Here is a 24,946-nt window from a genome sequence, read left to right on the forward strand (position 1 = left end):
CTGAAGACATGCCTGTCAGGCAACTCACTGACATGTAGTCTTTGAATGGCAACAGTTTCTGTATCTGTCACATTTCAATGAACAACAAATAGTTTGCGTGTTTTGTGCAACACATGTAATTAACATATTTAGCATTTATATATCAATTTAATTGCAGTTATAACCATGTAAACATTGTTAGCGACTGTAATTTAGGCCTTAGATGCCTCTGCAGTGAAACTGTTCTGATTTACTTGACATGGACATTGACTGACTTGATTCTTGAGGCCTTTGTCAAGCAACTCTACCATTACTAGTTTTCATGTGCAAGTTTGCCTGTTAAGATCCGGGGTAGAATAGGTCTTCAGCAACCCAAGCTTGCTAAAAAATGCGACCACGCTTGTTGTAAGAGGCAACTAACAGGATCAGGTGGTCAGACTTGCTGACTTGGTTGATGCATGCCATCGTATCCCAATTGCGTGGATCTATGCTCATGATGTCAATCACTGGATTGTCTGGTCCAGACTCGATTATTTACAGACTGGCGGAATATTGTTGGAATGTTGCTGAGCGCGGCGTTAAACAACAAACAAACAAGACCAAAAAAATCATGTGCAAGTTTCTGTGATTTTATCACTTGGTAGATTTTGTGTACACCACATACCTGATAGTCCCTTGTACCTCAATCTGATTGCATTTTGTTGGTCAAGGTGTAGCATCTTATATGACATCTTTGGTTTTACACAGTTATGTTTATTAATTCATTAAAACACACCCATGTAATATACAGCGTTAAATGTTAAATTGGTAAATCTGTTGAAAGTTATGCTGGAAGCCTATTTCAAGGTTGTTCATTTTATTTCCTTTGACAGATGGCAAAAGTATCCAATTTATGAGTGGAAATTAGTATTCAACCTGGAGCAGCGGAATATGAAATAGAATTATGACATCTTTATGGGATAATGACAGCTTCCTTCGCATGTAGCATAATAAATTAATTCAGTCAGTTTGGTTTATGCAGGTCACTCACTGATGCATGATTCATGAAAAAATAATCTTTTAAAACTTAGCTGATGCATCAACTTCTTCTTCATCCTGAGGGCAGTGGGGTAGCCTTGTGGTTAATGCGTTTGCTCGTCAACTCAATCGACTGGATTTGAATCCCCATGGTACATTGTGTGAAGCCTATTCAGTGTTTGAAATTGAGCATGACAGTCTGTTGGTCCTTGTCGTAACTGTCGACCCGTGGAGATTCCGGGGTAGAATAGGTCTTCAGCAACCCATGCTTGTCGTAAAAGGTGACTATGCTTGTCGTAAAAGGCGATTGCGTGGAGCGATGCTCATGATATTAATCACTGGATTGTCTGGTCCAGACTCGATTATTTACAGACCGCCGTCATATAGCTGGAATATTGCTGAGTGAGGCGTTAAACAACAAACCAACTAACCAACCAACCAACCAAATCATATTGAATATTTAACATTGAAGAGATCCAGGGTTCAGGTACTATAGGAGCAAACATCAAGGACCCAGGACCCCAAATTATTTTGATCACTGCCATTGTTGGTGCCCCCCCGTCATGATATTGCTGTAATACTAGAGCTGTTACAATTCACTTGCATATTCGGTGAATCGAACCGTACCCATTCATGAATTGAATTCGTTATTCGTGGCCTCTAGAATCAAATATTTGTGTACATGCAAGCATGTGCATTTAAATAAAAATATCCATAAGAACATATGATATGCATAAATTTCTTCAAAAGACAACACTCTTATACTATTTGATTTGATGGTATTGTGGTCACTGGTCATTGTCACATTTGTGCAGATACTAGAACCTGGATAAGTGCAGTATATAAATGTATAATATATTAATAATTAACAAACCATGTCAAATAAATGTTGTTATTGCTTCACTGAATATAACAAATAATACATCAGCTTCTGACTTGTTACTGTATTCGTGAATTAATATTCGTATTCGTTACCCTATATTCATGATACAAATCGTATTCGCCTCATAGTGTATTTGTTGCAGCCCTATGTAATACTGCTAAAAGTGGTGTAAGACAGTACTCACTCATTACAAGTTACAACTTGTGAAGATCCGGGGTTAGATAGGTCTTCAGCAACCCATGCTTGCCATAAAGACAACTACGCTTGTCATAAGAGGCGACAAACAGGACTGGGTGGTCAGGCTTGCTGACTTGGTTGATGCATGTCATCATATCCCAATTGCGTGGATCGATGCTCATGATAGCAATCACTGGATTCTCTGGTCCGGACCCGATTATTTACAGACCACTGTCATTTAGCTGGAATGCTGCTGAGTGCTGTGTTAAACAACAAGCAAACAAACTTAAGTTACAAACGTATGTATTCCGATGTAATAAAACCATCATGTATCATAACCGTTCCACAAAGTTATCTTAGCGCTACGACTGTCATAAGCCTATGTTTAAGTATGGGAGTTACGATCATCTTACCGCTTAGATCGCTTTGTGGAACAGGGCCCTCGGCCCCGTTTCACAAAGCGATCTTAGCGCTACGACTATCGTAAGCCAGTGTTAAAGTATAGGAGTTATGATAACCTTAGCGCTAAGATGGCTTTGTGGAACGTGAACCTGGGTAACATTCAACCAGTCCTGCTGTATCATTTCTACACTGTGTGGGGGGCACGGGTGGCCCAGTCGTCTAAGGCGCAGCGATTCGCTGTGCAGAGTTGCGTCCCTTGGGCACGCCAGAAACCTATGATTGTTGGTTCAAATCCCGTTTCGCCCCGATTATGTTTCTAGGTTTGTCAGCACCATACCCGTGCTCGTGGGTTTCACCGAAGTGGTAAACGTCTTAGACCTGCATCAGTTTGAGCTTTCTTCCCACATTAAGCTGACACGCCGTGATGTTACTGGAATACTGTTAAAAGCGGCGTTAAACCCAACTCACTCACTCACATTACACTGTGTGGTGTCGCTGTTACCGCAGTTCCAAATGTTTACACGCCAGTGTAAGCCAGCCGGCTGATAATGCCAGTTTATTGCTCTGGCCTATATTCCCTTCATATAAAGCAGTCGGTGGAAGTGGTAACAGAGAACAACTTGGAACAAGCTGCTGGTCTTCGCCGCTCAATTTGTGCATGTGCCAGCTGACATCATGGCTAAATGCCTACAATATTAAACACCCATTGTGGTATGTGCTCGTAAATGTCACTTCTCTGTAATGTTTTTCATACATAATAGCAGGACAATTCGGGTTGAAAGGTAGCTATATTTGGCATAGAATATACATATGCAGGTAAGCCTTGTTAACTCTGTCCATGAACTTCTTTTATCTATCAGACAGTGAATCCTTATTAATACCAATTGGGTCCGTCACTTAATGAACCATATACAACAAGTTAATTTGTTGTCAGAGATCGTGCGGTAGAGAACAATCTTGGTTCAAATGTCAATGAAACTGAAATGTTTTTAGGAATAGTTTCTGGGCAATTACGTACCTCTTCTGTAAGAAAATATCCGGTAAAATACACAAGAAAATATGGTCAGTCACATACTTTTTTAGGCTTGGTATGATCACTGACTTTATACCATCTTCATGAGGCAAGGGAGTTAACTGACTATAAAAGTCCAGTTTCCACCCTTGCCGAACTTGGCTGGAATTTCTGACTCAGACTCTGTTTGTGTTGAAGTTGATCATGGGGCACTTACTGAAGCCCGCTGCCTAACACAGCACGTATGGTAGCTTACCACGTATGGTGTAAGTTCGTACTCCAAGCAGATTAGGAGATGACTATCTATTTTCATTGACCTCTTTGCATCAGTGATCAGATGTCACTAGATTTTACTGTAGCCATTGCTTGCTTAGATTATTTCTTGAAAGAAGCCCCCTCAGTTAATGGTTGTGATAGCAAGAATTTCCAGTCTGTTAGTGTTTCAACTACCGCCTCCATGGTAGAGCGTCCTTCCGGAGAGCGGAAGGTCCAGGCTTCAATCTCTGGCCAGGTCAAAGCCAAAAGACGTTAAAAGATGGTACTTGTTGTTACCCTGTCTGGCGCTCAGCATTAAGGGGCCAAAACAAGGACTGGTCGGCTCGGAGTCAGTATACTGTGTCTGAGTGGGGTATTCATGTTAAACTGCGGCACTATTAATCAGTCCGTCATCAGTCCAGACTTGTTCAAGCAGCAACACACACCCACACACACATGCATGCACATGCATAATCTTGGACGCGATGTTAAGCCCCATTTCACCTCACCTCACCTAGTGTTTCAACTGTGTCCAGTAGTCAAGATTAGAGGGGTCCTGGGGTCCTTGATGTCTCCTCTTATTAGAGATAGAAATGTGCACAGTGTGGGTAAGGTTAAAGGTAGAATTGTGAACATTTCGGTGTGTTCCTATTTCTTCTCACTATTTGAGCCAGTAGACTTTCAGGTGAATTTGTATGCCTGTTTATGGTATTTGAATTTAAGGACCTCCTAATTATACCCCAGACCCAGACCAATGTTCCGCCCGAAAACCTTGTCCGCACGATTTCTCTTAAACTATTCAGTGGATTCATCTCAAACTTAGTACATATAATCTGTGTCATATGGAGGGGTGCAGTCAAAAGGAAAAAAATGTTTTTATTATTTTTCCATTTTTTTATGAATTTTTAAAACCCTAACCCTATCCATTATTTAATTTGAAACTACAGACACACTAGGCGAGTCGGGGTATTAGTGAGCCACGCTCAATTTTGCCCTTGTTGTTCATATTTTAATATTAAGGTTACAACAAGGTCACCTTCACTTTCGTGTTTACTCACAAACATTGTGTGTGGCTCAATATCATGATGTGAACCTTGACATTTAAGCAAATTTTAAGATTGCTATTTCAAGTTTAACTAAATGATGACTGAAGTCAGTTTAGCATACTAAATACATTATCCAGGAATCCCATGGTTACAGTCATGATTAAGGTTTAGCTGTAGGTTCCATGACATCTGCTAGGATCTGGCACATATATGAAACAGGCTGAAAGCATTTGACAACCGCACCAATCACAGAACGGTCATTAGCAATAATTAATCTGTAATAACAGCAGTAAGGAAGGCAATGGACGAGACTTGGAGTACAGTTTGTGTGTATGCTGGTGACCACGTAGTCGTCACATCGGACCACCGTCCTGGTGGATGGTGATCTCCTATCTGTGGATAACGGGTGATCTGGAGCTGGTGTAGTCGTGCCTCACAGCATGGGCTGTGTGTTGGGAGCACTGCGGGCGTCACATATAGACGATAGGTAGATGTGCTTACATCATGTGGAGGCTGGCCCTTCATTCAGTGATGGGATGGAAGTGATTGGTTGACATGTTAGGTGCTTGTGATGATAAGTATTGCAAACAGCATGATAAAAGCTTGGAATTAAAAACATTGTTATTTTTCACCTTTGAATGGTGAGACGGTTATTGATGGATGAGTTAGTTGAATGTTTCTGATATTTTTTGAAGGTCACATGATTTGTTGTGAGCATGCAGAAAAAGTTATTGTTCTACTTTGTAAAAAGTTGTAATGTGACCATTGCAACAGATTCCCTTTTCATCAATGGGTTCCTCACACTGCATCTGCATTCTGTTTACATACCGTGATATAAAAAGGCGACTTTGCTTGTCGTAAGAGGCGACTAACGGGATCAGGTGGTCAGGCTCGCTGACTTGGTTGATGCATGTCATCGTATTTCAGTTGCGTAGATCGATGCTTATGATGTCAATCACTAGATTGTGTGGTCCAGACGTGATTATTTACATACCGCCATCATATAGCTGGAATATTGCTGAGTGCGGCGTTAAACAACAAACAAACAAACAAAAGGCATTTAACCCAACTTCCTCACTAACCATGGCAATGCATACTTTAAAAGCTAGATGGTGTTCATTTAAGGATATACCTTTTCTCTCTTCTGATAAATTTGTTCTGATAAGTATGTCAACATTTCTTTACTAGCATTATTTAATAATCAATTAGCAGGTGCTTCTTCTCCATGTACAAAGAATACTACCTGTTACAACTTCTGATTGACTTGCCTGTTACCTGTTAAAGCTGTCGGTATCCTACCTGTGTTAAAACCTCAGATTGATTCAACCTGTTAAAGCTTCAGGTATTTAACCTGTGTTAAAACCAGATTGACCGAACGTGTAACCTGTTAAAACTAATTGTATCCTACCTGTGTTAAAACCTCTGATTGATTCAACTTGTTAAAGCTTCAGGTATTTAACCTGTGTTAAAACCAGATTGACTCAACCTATTACCTGTTAAAAACTAATTGTATCTTACATACGTTAAAACCTCTGACTGACTCAACCTGTTACCTGTTAAATCTATAGGTATCTTACAGTAGGAAGTAAGGGGCGTGATGGTGGAGCGTTTATAGCCCGGATAAGATAGCTCCAGATAACTGCCGAGCAGGTCTACCTGACCAGGTGTTTTGAAACGGCACAATCAGAACACGCTTCACCTGACACAACTGCTCTGTCGTGAGTTCCGCGAACCTCACTCTGCTGATCCCAGCCATATGGCCAGGGACGCAACATGTGGCTCTCTGTAGAGTTCACTACCCTTGTCCGGGACGCTCTCAGGTAGGCTGCTTCATGCATAATAACAATTAGATCCACCTATGCTGGGTCATGGGTACATATTGGCTGATGATACCCTGTTTCTTGGATTGGATTACCTTGCCATTGTTGGGATTAAGCTTACGTGTATCGTATCATCTTTGTAATATATCTGATGTTTCAATGTTGGGTTTAAGATTTGTTTGGTGAAAATCCTGACACTTTATTACCTTGAGCTCTTTGCAATGAACAGCCTTTGTATAGTAAGGTAGGTTTAGGCATTTAGGCAATTGCAATTATTCACGACTGCTCTTAAATGTGAGAACAACTTGAAAAACGGGACTCATCTTGGACTCGCGGTAAAGCTGGGTAAAGTTTTACCGTGATTACTGACTGCTAAGCTGACAGCTTGTCAGTTGCACTAGATTGTGCATAGGTTATACAGCCAGAGGGATGAATAAACAACACATTATCCAGAGCAAGGCTTAGACCTGGGAAAGTCAACTTTTCCTTGATTTTGCAATTCTGAAGTTTTGCTGTTGTTTTAGGAAGTGTTTTGTGTGTGAAATACTGTATTTGGTTACATTGACTGTAAACTTGGCAGGTTGCCATTGCAAGCTGAACTAATCACGATAATTATGCTTGCAATTTATCACTGTCAGGCTTACATACCATGATGGTAAAACAATGCAATGGGTGGTTGTGATCCCATTATTTCAGCATATGTTTATATCAGTTTCAGACAAATGGTGATGCATTTGTTAAACAATGGCAGGGAAATATATGGCCTCATTGCTTTATAGAAGCCATTGCCCGGATTCCAAGGCCCATCTGTGTGGGTCAGGGCTGGGGCAGTGTTTGTTACTCTGATACACAGGAAGTGTGGTGAATAGGCGTCTCACTGATGATGTAAACATATGGATGTAGATATGATGGTATCAGGTGTTGTGTGGACGGTCAGTCGGTGGATGGGTGGGGGACAGTATGGTCATAGGGGGACCTCTAGCCTGGGTGGGGGACAGTATGGTCATAGGGGGGACAGTATGGTCATAGGGGGACCTCCAGCCTGGGTGGGGGACAGTATGGCCATAGGGGGACCTCCAGCCTGGGTGGGGGACAGTATGGTCATAGGGGGGACAGTATGGTCATGGGGTGACCTCCAGCCTGGGTGGGGGACAGTATGGTCATAGGGGGGACCTCTAGCCTGGGTGGGGGACAGTATGGTCATTGGGGGAGCTCTAGCCTGGGTGGGGGACAGTATGGTCATAGGGGGGACAGTATGGTCATAGGGGGGACCTTCAGCCTGTGTGGGGGACAGTATGGTCATAAGGGGAACCTCTAGCCTGGGTGGGAGACAGTATGGTCATAGGGGGGACCTCCAGCCTGGGTGGGGGACAGTATGGTCATAGGGGGGACCTCCAGCCTGGGTGGGGGACAGTATGGTCATAGCGGGGACCTCCAGCCTGGGTGGGGGACAGTATGGTCATAGGGGGACCTCCAGCCTGGGTGGGGGACAGTATGGTCATTGGGGGACCTCCAGCCTGGGTGGGGGACAGTATGGTCATAGGGGGGACCTCTAGCCTGGGTGGGGGACAGTATGGTCATAGCGGGGACCTCCAGCCTGGGTGGGGGACAGTATGGTCATAGGGGGGACCTCCAGCCTGGGTGGGGGACAGTATGGTCATAGGGGAACCTCTAGCCTGGGTGGGGGACAGTATGGTCATCGGGGAACCTCTAGCCTGGGTGGGAGACAGTATGGTCATAGGGGAACCTCTAGCCTGGGTGGGGGACAGTATGGTCATTGGGGAACCTCTAGCCTGGGTGGGGGTGTATGGTCATAGGGGGACCTCCAGCCTGGGCGGGGGTGTATGGTCATAGGGGGACCTCTAGCCTGGGTGGGGGACAGTATGGTCAAAGGGGGACCTCTAGCCTGGGTGGGAGACAGTATGGTCATAGGGGGACCTCCAGCCTGGGTGGGGGACAGTATGGTCATAGGGGGGACCTCTAGCCTGGGTGGGGGACAGTATGGTCATAGGGGGACCTCCAGCCTGGGTGGGAGACAGTATGGTCATAGGGGAACCTCTAGCCTGGGTGGGGGACAGTATGGTCATAGGGGAACCTCCAGCCTGGGTGGGGGTGTATGGTCATAGCGGGGACCTCCAGCCTGGGTGGGGGACAGTATGGTCATAGGGGGGACCTCTAGCCTGGGTGGGGGACAGTATGGTCATAGGGGGACCTCCAGCCTGGGTGGGAGACAGTATGGTCATAGGGGAACCTCTAGCCTGGGTGGGGGACAGTATGGTCATAGGGCAACCTCCAGCCTGGGTGGGGGACAGTATGGTCATAGGGGAACCTCTAGCCTGGGTGGGGGACAGTATGGTCATAGGGCAACCTCCAGCCTAGGTGGGGGACAGTATGGTCATAGGGGGGACCTCTAGCCTGGGTGGGGGACAGTATGGTCATTGGGGGACCTCGAGCCTGGGTGGGGGTAGGGATAGTATACCATACAGGCCCCCCGATTGCCGGGGTGGGGGACAGAATGGTCATAGGGGACCTCCAGTCCCAGGGTTGGGGTAGGGATAGTATAGCATACAGGCCCCCGATTGCCTGGTTGGGGGACAGAATGGTCATAGGGGACCTCCAGCCTGGGTGGGGGACAGTATGGTCATTGGGGGACCTCCAGCCTGGGTGGGGGTAGGGATAGTATACCATACAGGCCCCCGATTGCCTGGGTGGGGGACAGAATGGTCATAGGGGACCTCCAGTCCCAGGGTTGGGGTAGGGATGTCCTACACGCACCTCTCTGGCATCAGTAGTTTGTGCATGGAGGGTTTGTGGTCTGGACGTGTTTGTATATAAGGCTATAGCTGTAACAGATGCCACGATGAGAGGAGAAGATCCAGGCGGTCTTCACTGATGGAGGTGGTAGGAAGGATATAGGATTCATTAACAAGGGTAATGTTGTGATTGTATCTGGGTATAGTGACGCATGATGAGGTTCCGGTACAGATGACACAGAGATGATACACAATCCCCTCTGGACAAATCAGCAGCTCATAGTGATTCCAACAGTCGTATTGCATGTTTTTGTTCAGATTGCTCATTTCAGATATACCAGAGGCCGCACATTTATTTTTACGTTTCACTGGCCCGCTGCCCCTGCAGAAAAGCAGCCAGAAAAGAAATAAATTAAACGTTAAAATATTCATTTTTATTGTCTCTCCCGCTAGTAATATAGACACTCAATAAAAATGTTATATTAATTCCATTATCAGTGATTCAAGGAGCCAGCTGCAGTTTTAACTCCATGGCAAGATTTTCACGTAAATAAATAAATGATTGACAAAGCTAGTTATTTTAATTTCTATTTCGACAGACCTTGTGTGAAAAAGCTGGAAGAAATCCATGACACATAAAATTTACTAAGTTTGGCTGAGCTTGTTTTAGGAGTGCTATGGAATAAATGTATGGGTTAACTTTATCAGGGCTACTGTACTGACTGATAGTACAGGATTTGCTGTGGTAGATTGATATGAGTTTATGCCCCTTTTGGCAATATTCAGCCTGTCATTTCAGGGTCACCATGAATTAGAATGTTGTTCACTGATGTGGGGAATCCAACCTGGCATGACAAGCCAACTACAGGGCTTATAACATACAATCTGAACATTTAAAGATACAAGTAATACTGTGAATGCAGTCTACAACATTAGCTACTTATACAAACCCCAAGTCAAAGACGTACATAGATGTATATATGTCCATGCCAAGTCTTGTAAGATTCTGTTTTGGTCTCGTGAGCTTGGCTGATAATAGTTCATATAATAATGCTAAATTTGACTGAAAGTGATGGTAACAGACTAAATTTAGGGCTAGATGTCTCAAAAGTTTAAGGGAGAGGCTGTGATTGTGAACAAATGACAGAGGGTAGAAATGAAGGAATAGTATAGGTGTTTATACCTAGTCAGAGACATTTACAGGCCTGTTTGGTGATCACGTGTACATGTGGACCTGACCCCTGAAGATCCGGGGTAGAATAGGTCTTCAGCAACCCATGCCTGACGTTAAAGGCAAATAACAGATCAGGTGGTCAGACTCGCTGACTTGGTTGATGCATGTCATCGTATCCCAATTGCATGGATCGATGCACATGATTTCAATCACAGCGATTCGCTGTGCAGAGTTGTTTCCCTTGGGCATGATTGTGGGTTCAAATCACTGTTTGCCCAAATGATGTTTCATAACGTCTCGTTTCACCAAAGTGTTAAACGTCTGAGACCTGCATCACTTTGGGCTTTCCTCCCACATTAAGCTGACACGCCACGATATAACACCTAGAATACTGTTAAAAGCGGCGTTAAACCCAACTCACTCACTCACTCACTCAAGTTCTCCAGGGGGCACATAACCTGTGGCTCAGTTGCCTGAGGCACTGCAATTAGCTGTGCAGAGTTGTGTCCCTTGGATGTGCAATATACATGGATTTTATAATTTATGGATTCACCCTGATTGTTTCCATGTTTGTCAGCACCACACCCATACTCATGGGTTTCATCATGGTGAGACAGACCTGCATCATTTCGGTTTCAAGCTGACATGCTGTGGTATAGCATATACATGAGATACTGTTGAAAGCTGTGTTTAACTCAACACACGCAAGTTCACAGTGGACCATAGATGATTTTCAGAAAAAAAGAGTGTTGGGGCTCTGTACAGAGTGGCCTTGTCCCAGTAGATAAGATTGATATAGAAAAGACAATGGAGGTGTTTGTAATTGTTGTGCCAGCTTAATCTTGAAGGAAGCTGGAGAGATGCAGACAAAACAGCTCTCAGGCAAACACATAGCCTTGCTCCAAGGCTGCACTGAAAGAAAAGTCCATGGGTGTGCAGTAATTCTATCCTCCTAATAGTCAAGTCTAGATATGTGGACTGCACAGTTTCGTGTAGGGACAACTTGTTCTTATTATTTACATAATCTAGAAATTATGATTTAAACTAATAATTATTGCCTTAGAGACTTGTGCAAGTCTAGCAGCCACATTGCAGTGATTATACATGTTGAAGGAGGGTTTGATAGTTTATGTGAGGGCTGGGACGGGTAACTTGGGTACTGCAATCAGGTGGGTACTGAGTAGGACCCGGGTACCCACAGGACTACCTGGACCCGTGGTTAGTCACGTGATATATTGTTTAATGAAAAAATTATCTAGAACGCCATGGTTCCAGAACAAGTCACTATTGTTCGCATTTCTTTCTGACTATGCATGCATTACTTCTGACTTTTATATGTTTGAATTAGATGAAGCTTCAGTCAACTGCGGTGTATGCATGACCGTATCGTTTTATATGTGTACCTTTTGCCAGGGCTTGAAGTATTTCGACTCATCCCCGTTGTAGCTCATGTCTACGGATGTCTTAGGGCTGAATGTAGGACTAGATGTATGTTCTGATAATATATGTTTGATCATTCTAGTTTACAGACTGAACACATGGTTGAAATTCTGTTGGGTTGACATTGATGTAGCTTATAGGCTATTGGTAGCCGAAGACCCGGGTTCCATTCCCGACATGGGTACAAGGTGTGAAGCCCATTTCTGGTGTTCCCTGCTGTGATATTTCTGGAATATTGCTAAAAGCGGCATAAAACTTCACTCACTCACTATTGGAAGAGTTGTAAATTAATTCACCTTTCTCTTACCAGCTGAGATAATACATATTGTAAACCTATGTTGTGATTGGCTAATTTGGGTCACATGACATATTCTTACATGTTGATACCATGTGCTTTTCCTAATTTCTCTAGTTCAAACAGAACATTATAACAAAATGACTGCAATTATTTTTATTTTGAAAGCCAAACAGGATTCCCCAATTATGCTCTTGTCAATCATTTTTTGCCACCTTACGACATGTTCAACCAATGTTTGCTTTTTAATATTTAGAACTGCCAAAGCTGGATATGGAAGAAAAGTTAAAAACATTAAAAAGCCAGCTTGATTGTTAGCCTTGCATGTAATTTGCAAATAATGTTGCCATGGTTTAAGGAAGGTCATATTGTAGACCTGGAGAACAAAGCCAGCACTGTGTGGTGGGGTTAGGGGCTTGCATGAATAACCATGTGGGGAAGAAGGTAACAGAATCTCATTCACTTTTACCTGTACAGACGACATCCTCCCAGTTGGAGGCCAGGAGCCCAGTACCTGACTTTATGATGTGACAGATTGCTGGAGGGCATCAGGTGGTAACTGTTTTCTATTGCTGGAGGAGTGGGGGAAATAACAGTAAGGAGTCAGTAGATGGACCTCTGTGTGTGAAGCTCTGGCTAGGCTATTGTTTCCATCATGTGGTAGAGACAGCAATACTGTAGGTCATTTTCATCAGGTAGGGCATCTGTCCAGGTAACTTTTCCTTCAGGTGAAGAATAGGAGAAGACAGTAAGGAGTCAGTAGATGGACCTCTGTGTGGTGAAGCTATGGCTAGGCTATTGTTTCCATCATGTGGTAGATACAGCAATACTGTAGGTCATTTTCATCAGGTAGGGCATCTGTCCAGGTAACTTTTCCTTCAGGTGAAGAATAGGAGAAGACAGTAAGGAGTCAGTAGATGGACCTCTGTGTGGTGAAGCTATGGCTAGGCTATTGTTTCCATCATGTGGTAGATACAGCAATACCGTAGGTCATTTTCATCAGGTAGGGCATCTGTCCAGGTTACTTTTCCTTCAGGTGAAGAATAGGAGAAGACAGTAAGGAGTCAGTAGATGGACCTCTGTGTGGTGAATCTCTGGCTAGGCTATTGTTTCCATCATGTGGTAGATACAGCAATACCTTAGAAATATAAAAAAAAGTTACCACCATACGTGCATGTTCAACAGTCACACAAGTAAATTCCGATGATGATTTATTGTTCATTTTGGGGCAGCAGCATCAAGCAAAGAACCTATACCTGGTTCATTCTTGTTCTTGTTGATTGTGGGGTGATGAGCATGCTCCAGTTATCTTCAATAGCATCGACTTCTTGTTGCTTCAGACAAGAGTCAGAGTGTGTATAGAAGGGCTTTGTATTTGTAGATTGTATCTATTAGATGGGATGGTCCTGTTGGGATGACAGTTATCCTGGCCAAACTAGTTTGAAGGTGCTTTTTGTTGGATGGGTGACTTCAAACTTGACTTTTTTGCCTGTTGAAGATAGCACAGTTATTTACGTCAGTGTCAATAGGTGCTGATGAGATGAAATATTGTTGGAAGCCCAGTGAAAAGCCACACTCACTGTTTGTTTTCCAGAACTTTGAAGAATGGCGCTTCATAAACGCTGAATGTTGCGTCAGACTTGTGATAGTATGATTCTACTCCATGCCTTATCCCACCTTTATTCATAGCACATCTTTCCGGTCATACGGTATATACATAGTGTGGATCTGTTACAGGAATACTGTTTGCCTCTCATGCTAAAAGTGCCACTAGGCTCGGCTAATTCGCAGTCTAAACAAATTTGATTCACATCCCACTATTAGCAGTTCGACCCATGAAGATTCCAGGGTAGAATAGGTCTTCAGCAACCCATTCTTGCCGTAAAAGGCGACTATGCTTGTCGTAACAGGGCACTTACAGGATTGTGTGTCAGGCTCGCTGACTTGGTTGATACATGTCATCGATCCAAATTGCATGGATCGATGCTCATGATATCAATCACTGGATTGTGTGGTCCAGACTCGATTATTTACAGACCGTCGTCATATAGCAGGAATATTGCTGAGTGCGGCGTTAAACAACAAACAAACAAACAAACAAAATTAGCAGTTCCTTGATCTGATAGTTCAAATGTAATGATATTTACCAATTTTGCAATGACCACCCTTATTACATTGTCTAGACCTTGGCAGATAAAAAGCACAAGAAATAGAGCAAAGTCCTCCTTAAAACCATTTGGTATCTACATGGTCTAGATCTGAACCCTGGATTAATTTCTACCCCTTGAATAACATCAACCAAAGTACATTGCATGTAACAAAACCAATTGTCAAAAAAAATGCAAATTTCAGCATTTTCAGCTGTGTTGAGAAATCTTTTCTGTATGGTCCTATAGTCAGGAAGTACCTGACTGGAGTAGGTCCGATAGTTTTTCAGATATTGTAGTAAACGTCGGTACCTTAAATTACCTTCCAGACTGTAGCTGTGGCTATGAAATGAGTAAGTTAGTGATAAACATGATAAGGAGTGATGATGAACTACCTGAATCATCCCTGCCATGCTCCTGTACAAGCAAGCAAGCACCTGTTGATAGTGCATATTACCCACCCTGCTTGCTATCTTTAAATAACTGACTTACCAAAGGAGGGTTGGACATATTTTGCCTGCATGTGTTGGTAGAATCGGTACTGAGAAGGTAGTCTTCACTGTGCAGTTATTTCTGACTCTCCTAACTGTCTATAGCGTTGCTGCTTTGGGTACAAATCACATGGGAGATTTATGTTAACGTTTATATTGTCGTGTGATGGATGATGTTTCAAAGCGAATTGATGCTGTGGGGCTTGAAATCATCAGTTTGTTATTATGGTGATGTTTCATGTATGACATTTTGCCTGTATTTTTGTTTGGGAAGATGTTTCATGTGTTCCTTGTGTTGCAGTCCGTTCCTGAACGCCCCCTGTCCACCAGGCATCACCATCCAGTCCCAGGACCTCTATCAGCTGGCACAGTACTTGCAGGTCAGTGAAGGACCCTTGACCAGGGGTCTGAAGTGGTCGCTCAACTCACTGGGTTTACTTCCCCACATGGTACAAACTACGATGTTGAAAGCCATTACTCATTATTCCAGGCGAGAATCAGTGTCTCGGGCTTAGGCTAGTTATGTGGTTGGTTGGTTGGTTGGTTGGTTGTTTTACGCTGCACTCAGCAATATTCCAGCTATATGACGGCGGTCTGTAAATAATCGAGTCTGGACCAGACAATCAAGTGATTGACATCATGAGCATCGATCCATGCAATTGGGATAGATGACCAGCATCAACCAAGTCAGCGAGCCTGACCACCCGATCCTGTTAGTCGTCTTTTACGACAAGCATAGTCGCCTTTTATGGCAAGCACGGGTTGCTGAAGACCTATTCTTCCCCGGATCTTCACGGGCCAGTTATGTGGTACTTACATTCGTTCTAAGCCTCACACTGACACGTTCCCAAGTTCACCCCGACTATGTTTCTTGGTTTTGTCAGCACCATACTCGGGCCACTAATAGAAACTAACAGTTTTAGTCCACTAGTCCTTATAATGATAACATATAGCAAAACCCTTGCCAATGGCAAGTTTCTACTCGTCCTTATGATACCTTAGCTATTGGGCAGTCTTCAAGGACTATGGGACTAGTGCCAATTTCTATTGCTGCGTGCTCATGGGTTTCACGAAAGTGGTAAACGTCTGAGACCTGCATCACTCCGGGCTTTCCTCCCACATACAGCTGACACGCCGTGATATAACTGGAATATTGCTCAAAGCAGCGATAAATCCTAATTCACTCCCTCACTCATCACCATGAGTTTGAGATCATCCTGAACAACTGTGAAGAAATATGCCCACAAACTGGTGTGTCTGAAGTGGTGTTTTTACAGGGGCTTGTCGTCAGTAGCTGACAAGTATGTGTGAACTATACTTAAATGGTCTGCCAACAAATTGGTCATTTGCAGTGTGTCTCGTTGCTGGGTAAAGTTTACCAATTACCGATGGGAGGATTGCCACAGTGTCTGTTGACAATCCACTTGATGACAACAACGCTAACACTGCTTTAAGAATCACCAGTGTTGACTTACACTCCCAGCTCTAGATGGTTCTGCACTGTGTCACCCTAGCCTGGGGTATGACTTCTTACAGGGTAGGGCTCCTCACAGGGTAGGGCTCCTCACAGGGCACAGCTGCTCACAGGGCACGGCTCCTCACAGGGTACGGCTCCTCACAGGGTACACCTGCTCACAGGGCACGGCTCCTCACAGGGTACGGCTCCTCACAGGGTACACCTGCTCACAGGGTACGCCTCCTCACAGGGCACGGCTCCTCACAGGGCACGGCTCCTCACAGGGTACGGCTCCTCATGGGTACGCCTCCTCACAGGGCACGGCTCCTCACAGGGCACAGCTCCTCACTGGGCACAGCTCCTTACAGGGTACGGCTCCTCATGGGTACGCCTCCTCACAGGGCACGGCTCCTCACAGGGCACGGCTCCTCACTGGGCACAGCTCCTCACAGGGTACGGCTCCTCTCAAGGTATACTGTGCCACTGTTGGACATATGGGATATAATAATCTCTGTAACTAGGACACAGTCAAAATTAATAATGAAAGTCAAAATGTCCATGTTGTAAATGTGATGTTAAAAGTTACAGATTTTAGGAGTCCTTAGATTAAAAAACAATTGTGGCAAAGCTTAGGGCATCTATCCGTGGCAAGGGAGTTAGCTGACTAAAAACAGTCAAGTTTCCACCCCTGCTGAACTAGACTGGAATTATGGAGTTATAATTTGGCTGGAATAACGAGTCTTTGCACAGTCCAGTCAAAATCGCTTAACAAGATCAATATCTGTAAACTGCCATACAGATTTCGGTTGATTTCAGGATTTGCATCAACTGATATTTTCCAAATCTTTTTATATATCTATTCAAGGTGTCCACATGATTTGATGCACAAAGAAAGACCCGTTTTATTTAAATAAAGTTCTTGATTATCGATCAGATCGTCTTGACTGTGCGCTGCCATTTTGTTTCAAGCAAATGCAAGTGATATGAAAGGTGGAATCTGATTGGTCAGTAGAAGGGACATAGAAGGGATATGAGTTGTAATAACCGCTGGTGGTGCTACCATCGAGCCCAGAAATTGCACCCATGGTTCGGTAAGGATGGAAACTGGACTTTAACAGTCAGTTTCCTGCCTTGCCTCGGGAAGTTGACCTCAAGGAACCCAGGACACACACTGTAGGATTTCATTTAGGGTTTCAAAGAATGAAGGATAACAGTTTATGATGTAGCATGCATGAATTTGCTTAGACATCAAGCTCTCATGCCGTAATAGAACTAAAATACTGTTTAGAGCGGGATTAAAGCCAACTCACTCACCCACTCACTCACTCACTCACTCACTCACTCACTCACTCACTCACTCTCTCACCCAGTCACTCACTCACTCATGATGGAGATTAATGCAACTTATTTTGATCGTTGCAATCTCCTTGTCATTGTGTTTATTGAAATTAAATTAATTATGAATAAAAATCCTACATTTTCAAATTCCTCAACAATTTGCTCACTACTGAACAGACATGAGTGATCAATAATCACTCACTCACTCACTCACTAGCACAAACTCACTCACAAGCACCAACATGCCATACATTTGAACCCACAGCAAGTGATTGCTATTGCTGGTGGTTTTAGTGAAGCAGGTTTTATGAATGCAAATTATATGTACATGTATTACCACAGAGGTCATGAAGGACATAAAAGTGCTCTGCATATTTCCCAGCTGTGAACCGTGAGCCAGTGTGGTGCCTCATTGTCTCCAGACCTACATCGGAGACCCAGGCTCACTTCCCCTCAGGCTCACTTCCCCTCAGGGGCTGAAGGAGGACGTCCATTCACTCTTGTAATGCACCCCCCTGTGGTGCCTCATTGTCTCCAGACCTACATTGGAGACCCAGGCTCACTTCTCCTCAGGGGCTGAAGGAGGACGTCCATTCACTCTTGTAATGCACCCCCGTGTGGTGCCTCATTGTCTCCAGACCTACATCGGAGACCCAGGCTCACTTCCCCTCAGGGGCTGAAGGAGGACGTCCATTCACTCTTGTAATGCACCCCCGTGTGGTGCCTCATTGTCTCCAGACCTACATCGGAGACCAAGGCTCACTTCCCCTCAGGGGCTGGAGGAGGACGTCCATTCACTCTTGTAATGCACCCCCCTGTGGTGCCTCATTGTCTCCAGACCTACATTGGAGACCCAGGCTCACTTCCCCTCAGGGGCTGGAGGAGGACGTCCATTCACTCTTGTAATACACCCCCGTGTGGTGCCTCATTGTCTCCAGACCTACATCGGAGACCCAGGCTCACTTCCCCTCAGGGGCTGGAGGAGGACGCTCATTCACTCTTGTAATGCACCCCCGTGAGGATTCCTTGTTTAACAGGTCCCCAGTAATCCTTGCTTGTCGTAAGAGGCGACTAATTGGATGGGGTTGTCTGGCCTGGTTGAGAGCTTGCCATCACACCCCGGCAGCATGGGACTTCGATCATTATATCCATCACTGGAATATCTGGTCCAGACTTGATTATAAACAGACCAGTGTCATACAGCTATGAGAATATTTTGCGGATCCATGGAATTCTGTGGATTTTGTTACATCAATGGTCACTTTTGTCAATCACGCCATTACAATATACACATAAATCAAAGCATCCTGACGTACCCTATTTTCGAACAGTTAAGATGGCATTGCTTATATTTCAAGGGATGAGTGAATCAAATTCAAATTCTGCTTCATACTAGTAGGTGATATCTTCAACAATAGCATTCAGCTAGAAGCCCTGATAAAAGGTGTGATCTCCATTACCTATAATAGTGTGTAGGGGCGGTCGGGTAGCCTAGTGGTTAAAGCGTTCACTCGTCACGCCAGAGACCCAGGTTCGATTCCCGACATGGGTACAATATATGAAGCCCATTGTGATATTGCTGGAATATTGCTAAAAGCGGCGTAAAACCATACTCAGTCAGTATAATAGTGTGTAAAGTTCCGCTGCACTCGAGTGCCGTCATGTATTCTTGAACACCTGATTGGTATCGTACTTTAGCATGTTTTGATGCACAGTTCTCAACATAATTCTTGCAGGTCGGCATTAAAACCCAAAAACTTATTGAAAGTTTAAAACCTGTTCACAAAATATGAATATTTGTCAAATTAAAGTGTTCACACTAATTTACTCTTCCTTTTCATCATGGCACGGGCACGGGCCTTTTCATGCCTTTTCATGGCATGGCACGGGCACCAAAAAACATGACAGGTGTACAGTACTTCACATTAAGACATTCTCAAGTTGGCAGCTTTGATTGTCACACCTCTCGTTAAAACATGTAAAATCACTGTTAGTTACGGCTGTTCGAAAATAAGTGTCATTAAAAAAATAGAACTTACAGTGTTTTTTCAAACAGACATTCTCACCCATGCATTCAGCTAGAATATTTGTTGACTGCAGTGTCAGGCTTATAGTGCTCACTGTGTTCTTTGTTCCAGGAAGCCCTGCATAGAGAAAAAATGTTGGAGCAAAAACTGTCAACCCTCCAACAACTTGTTGCCAGTACGCAGGATTCTTCAGAGAGCGGTTGGCAGGTAAGGAAGGACGTCTTATGAGTGGAAGTTTTGGTTTGGCCGTCATTAGGATTGTGTGGATGTTTTGAGTGTGCATTGTTTTTCACCCTGTGACATGTACTGGAGCTCACCTGGTTGTAGTCGTCACCTGAAACTTGCCTTACAGAGTTATTCCCACCATGTTTTAGGCCACCTCTGTGGCCTAGTGGTAGAGCGAAAATCCCGGGGTTCGATCCCCATCTGCGTCATACTAAAAGACGTTCAAAGATGGTACTTGTTGTTACCCTGTCTGGCGTGGGTATTAAGGGGCTGAAACAAGGACTTGTCGGGTCAGAGTCAGTATACTGTGTCTGAGTGGGGTATTCATGTTAAACTGCGGCATGGTATCTCAGTGGGTTAGCACTATTAATTGGCATCAGTCCGGACCAGTACAAGCAGCCACACACACACATGTATGTCGCTATATAAGTGCAATAATCTTGGATGCGACGTTAAACCCCAATTTAGCTCACCTCACCATTATGTTTTAGTGTCTTGATATGTGGGGCCGTGTGGTAGAATTGAGGTTAAGTGTGGGCAGGTGATGAGGAAAACTTGAGTCTGATTACACATGTGGGTACAGTTTGTGAAGCCCATGCTTCTGCAGGACTATCACATGCAATTACTCTATCACTAGTGTTGAGGGAGAATTATGCCCTGAGCCTAACAGTCTGTAACTTCAACGCTAGTCTGGAGCCTGAGTCAAGTAAAATTTCCTTTGGTCTAGTAAATTTTTGCTGATAAAAGTCTATACATTTTCACTAAGATCTACTATAATCATGTCAAGTGATAGGTTCGGGCAAGAATTCTTAAAAGTTCTTTTTGGCACAGGCTGGCTTAAGTCTGACTGAATGTTTTTAGACTTGAGGCTACAAATGAATGGCTGAGGGCTCATGAATGTAGACTGAAAAGGAAAGTGGTATTAAAAGAATGTTGCCCCATCACTAGGTAATATGTTTCTACCAGTGATTTTGTAGTTTATGAGACGTCATGTCACCTGCTATCTGTATAACATGCATACCTGCCATAACGCTCGTCAGCCAGGTTGACCTCTCGCCCCACTGGCCCAATCACCAGGTAATGTTTTTGTGTCAGTGTTTTTGTAGTTTATGTGACGTCATGTCACCTGCTATCTGTATAACATGCATACCTGCCCGTCAGCCAGTTTGACCTCTCAACCCACTGGCCCCCATGTCACAGTCAGGTGTGGTCCATGTGGAAGTTCATATCTTCATATATTGTCATATCTTCTGTGTTGACATACATTTGTGATGTTGATACGTCAATGAGATGTATCTTTTTTGAGGATTGTAAAGTGATTTTGTTGTTTTTCAGGCTCTCATAGATGAAGATAAACTTTTATCCAGGTTAGAAGTTCTGGAAACCCAGCTTCATACATACTCAAAAGTAAGTCAGAGTGAGGGGAAATATGGAATGGAGGGGTTCATTTTAGGGAATGAATTAAAAATATTAAAAAAATTAAAAAATTAGTTTTGTGTTTTACAACACTGAAACATTGTTCTTTGGGCTTAGTGTATGTTTTGAAAAATAATGTGCTTTTAATGAAAAAAATATTTTTTGGTTTTTCCATACAGAAGTTGCGATTTTGATGATAGTTATTATCATATGATAGTGATGATATTAAGGAACATATAGGTGTTGCTCAATATCTTTTATGACCAGGGGAGATCAGGTAGCCTAGTGGTTAAAGCGTTCGCTCGTCACGCCAAAGACCCAGGTTCGATTCCCGACATGGGTACAATGTGTGAAGCCCATTTCAGGTGTACCCCGCCGTGAAATTGCTGGAATATTGCTAAAGGCGGCGTAAAACCATACTCACTCACTTTTATGACCAGAATGCTGATAATAAAAGTGTCTTATTTGTGAAATGGAACTTTGTGATGTCGTTTCATGAGATATTTTCTATTCTTCAGAATCACTCAGAGGACACCCTCAGGCAAGAGCTGGATGCTCTGCAGGAGGAGAAACTCAATTATGAAACTACTGCTAAGGTGAGGGGAATTATGGTGCCTTGAAACATGGAGAGCATCTGTCTTGCCAAAAAGTTATTGTCATTATCACAACGGCGTACTGTACATTCATGTGTCCATTGTCATGTAATTGTTATCAAAGTTTGTCCACTACATGTTCAGTGTTGGGTGTGTACAAAACAAATCTCCTTTCTCTTTTCAGGAATCATTGAGACGGGTTTTACAAGAAAAATTGGAGGCTGTGACAAAGTTGTCAGACTTGGAGGTATGATATAAAGTTGTCGTTTGTTTGTTTTGTTTGTTGTTTAACGCCGCACACAGCAATATTCCAACTGTAAGTAATCGAGTCTGGACCAGACAATCCAGTGATTGACATCATGAGCATCGATCCACGCAATTGGGATCGATGACATGTATCAACCAAGTCAGTGAGCCTGACCACCCGATCCTGTTAGTCGCCTTTTACGACAAGCATAGTCGCCTTTTATGGCAAGCATGGGTTGCTGAAGACCTATTCTACCCCGGAATCTTCAAGGGTTGTCCGACTTGGAGGTATGATATAGGGTTGTCCGACTTGGAGGTATGATATAGGGTTGTCCGACTTGGAGGTATGATATAGGGTTGTCAGATTTGGAGGTTTGATATAGAGTTGTAAGACTTGGAGGTATGATATCGGGTTGTAAGACTTGGAGGTATGATATAGAGTTGTAAGACTTGGAGGTATGATATCGGGTTGTCAGACTTGGAGGTATGATATAGGGTTGTCCGACATGGAGGTATGATATAGGGTTGTCAGACTTGGAGGTATGATATAGGGTTGTCAGTCTTGGAGGTATGATATAGGGTTGTCCGACATGGAGGTATGATATAGGGTTGTCAGACATGGAGGTATGATATACGGTTGTCAGACTTGGAGGTATGATATAGGGTTGTCCGACATGGAGGTATGATATAGGGTTGTCAGACTTGGAGGTATGATATAGCGTTGTCAGTCTTGGAGGTATGATATAAAGTTGTCAGACTTGGAGGTATGATATCGGGTTGTCCGACTTGGAGGTATGATATAGGGTTGTCAGACTTGGAGGTATGATATAGGGTTGTCCGACTTGGAGGTATGATATACGGTTGTCAGACTTGGAGGTATGATATAGGGTTGTCCGACATGGAGGTATGATATAGGGTTGTCAGACTTGGAGGTATGATATAGGGTTGTCAGTCTTGGAGGTATGATATAAAGTTGTCAGACTTGGAGGTATGATATAGGGTTGTCAGACTTGGAGGTATGATATAGGGTTGTCAGACTTGGAGGTATGATATCGGGTTGTCAGACTTGGAGGTATGATATCGGGTTGTCAGACTTGGAGGTATGATATCGGGTTGTCAGACTTGGAGGTATGATATAGGGTTGTCAGACTTGGAGGTATGATATCGGGTTGTCAGACTTGGAGGTATGATATCGGGTTGTCAGACTTGGAGGTATGGTATAGGGTTGTCAGACTTGGAGGTATGATATAAAGTTGTCAGACTTAGAGGTATGATATAGGGTTGTCAGACTTGGAGGTTTGATATAGGGTTGTCAGACTTGGAGGTTTGATAGTGCATCAGTGCATCACAAACTTACACCTGCTGATACGATACATGACACGCCTACCCATGGACAGATTCATGATTTAACTCTTTATCTATTTTCAAGAAGTATTGTTCGTGACATTGTGCTAAATGACGGCCTGATAACTACTTGGTTTAGCGGCATTACCCAACCCTTATGATGAAACAAGCTGCTAAATATGATTAAATAGAACAAATAAACCAGTCATGCAATTTAAGCACAAACTGGTTAATAGCAACAACCTCATGTTAGCCTCATGTAGATCATTGTGTAGATTGAAATGTTATACAAAGTGTTTTAAAGACAAATATACTCAATCCTTCCCTTACCACGTCTATGTCTTAGCCATTACCTTTATCCATGGCTGCAAACAATAGTCAACATAAGAACAAACAAACAACTCATGCGATAAACAACATGAAAGGGAATAAGGCATACCACAGACTGACCTCGTCCAGTGATAGGCGTTTTGAAGTGAATGCAGATCTATACTCACGACAAAAGAAATGTGAATACCATACATATTGGTTAATACATGAAATATGACTCATATTCAAGACATGTGAGATTGGTTCCCCACACAAACAAACATACTGATATGTTGTGTGAATCGACACTCATGAACGCACCACATGTGACGTCTTATATCCATGACTTAAGATGCACCATTCGTCTCGTGCAGGATTAGCATTAAATGTTTGGAAAAGCAGCATATCGTGATAAGAATAAAGACACTGTGGTAACACTTGACTGGTTGTTAGTTTCGTCATTAAGTGGTTCTCATTGGAAACATTTCTTTATAACGTACATACTTCTCTCTGTTTCTTTGACCCGTGAAGATTCCGGGGTAGAATAGGTCTTCAGCAAACCATGCTTGCCGTAAAAGGTGACTATGCTTGTCGTAAAAGGCGACTAACGGGATCGGGTGGTCAGGCTCGCTGACTTGGTTGATGCATGTCATTGTATCCCAGTTGCGTGGATCGATGCTCATGATGTCAATCACTGGATTGTCTGGACCAGACTCGATTATTTACAGACGGACGTCATATAGCTGGAATATTGCTGAGTGCGGCGTTAAACAACAAACCAACCAACCAACTATGTTTCTTTGGTTTGCGTTTCTTTTGGTGGTGAGTATATGTGAGGGTATTTAACGTTGCGGTCGATGTTGCAGCGGTCTCTGAGCAACACTGAGTCAGAATGTGGCCATCTGAAGGACATGTGTGAGAAGTCCCAAGATGAGCTGAAGCAGCTCGCGGAGAAGTATCAGGACCAGCTCAAGGAAGTCCAGGAGCTGCAGGACAAACTCAAGGTCAGTCACCAACTCCGGGACCAGGGACCTGTTCCTCAAAGTGATCTTAGCTACGATGATTGTAAGCCTATGTTAATCTTACGATCGTCTTAGTGCT

The 24,946-nt window shown here is 43.6% G+C and overlaps 1 protein-coding gene across 23 annotated transcripts in view; it reads left to right on the top strand.

The window, feature by feature from the left end:
* The window catches only part of LOC124133833 (sarcolemmal membrane-associated protein-like), a 102,869-nt gene that overhangs the window by 46,990 nt on the left and 30,933 nt on the right, over window positions 1–24,946 (top strand). For 21 of the 23 annotated variants that reach the window (XM_046498380.2, XM_046498374.2, XM_046498376.2 and 18 more), the window contains exons 5-10: window positions 15,193–15,271; window positions 19,824–19,919; window positions 21,273–21,344; window positions 21,872–21,949; window positions 22,131–22,193; window positions 24,712–24,849. In XM_046498380.2, coding sequence (XP_046354336.1) covers window positions 15,193–15,271; window positions 19,824–19,919; window positions 21,273–21,344; window positions 21,872–21,949; window positions 22,131–22,193; window positions 24,712–24,849 — 526 coding nt within the window. Of the gene's footprint in view, window positions 1–5,196; window positions 5,259–6,452; window positions 6,592–15,192; window positions 15,272–19,823; window positions 19,920–21,272; window positions 21,345–21,871; window positions 21,950–22,130; window positions 22,194–24,711; window positions 24,850–24,946 lie in introns of those variants that run through there. The other 2 variants (XM_048397028.1, XM_046498397.2) reach the window with 2 other exon arrangements.

Source organism: Haliotis rufescens, unplaced genomic scaffold, assembly GCF_023055435.1.
Source record: "Haliotis rufescens isolate VD_foot unplaced genomic scaffold, xgHalRufe1.0.p SCAF_16, whole genome shotgun sequence".
Taxonomy (NCBI): Eukaryota; Metazoa; Mollusca; class Gastropoda; order Lepetellida; family Haliotidae; genus Haliotis; species Haliotis rufescens.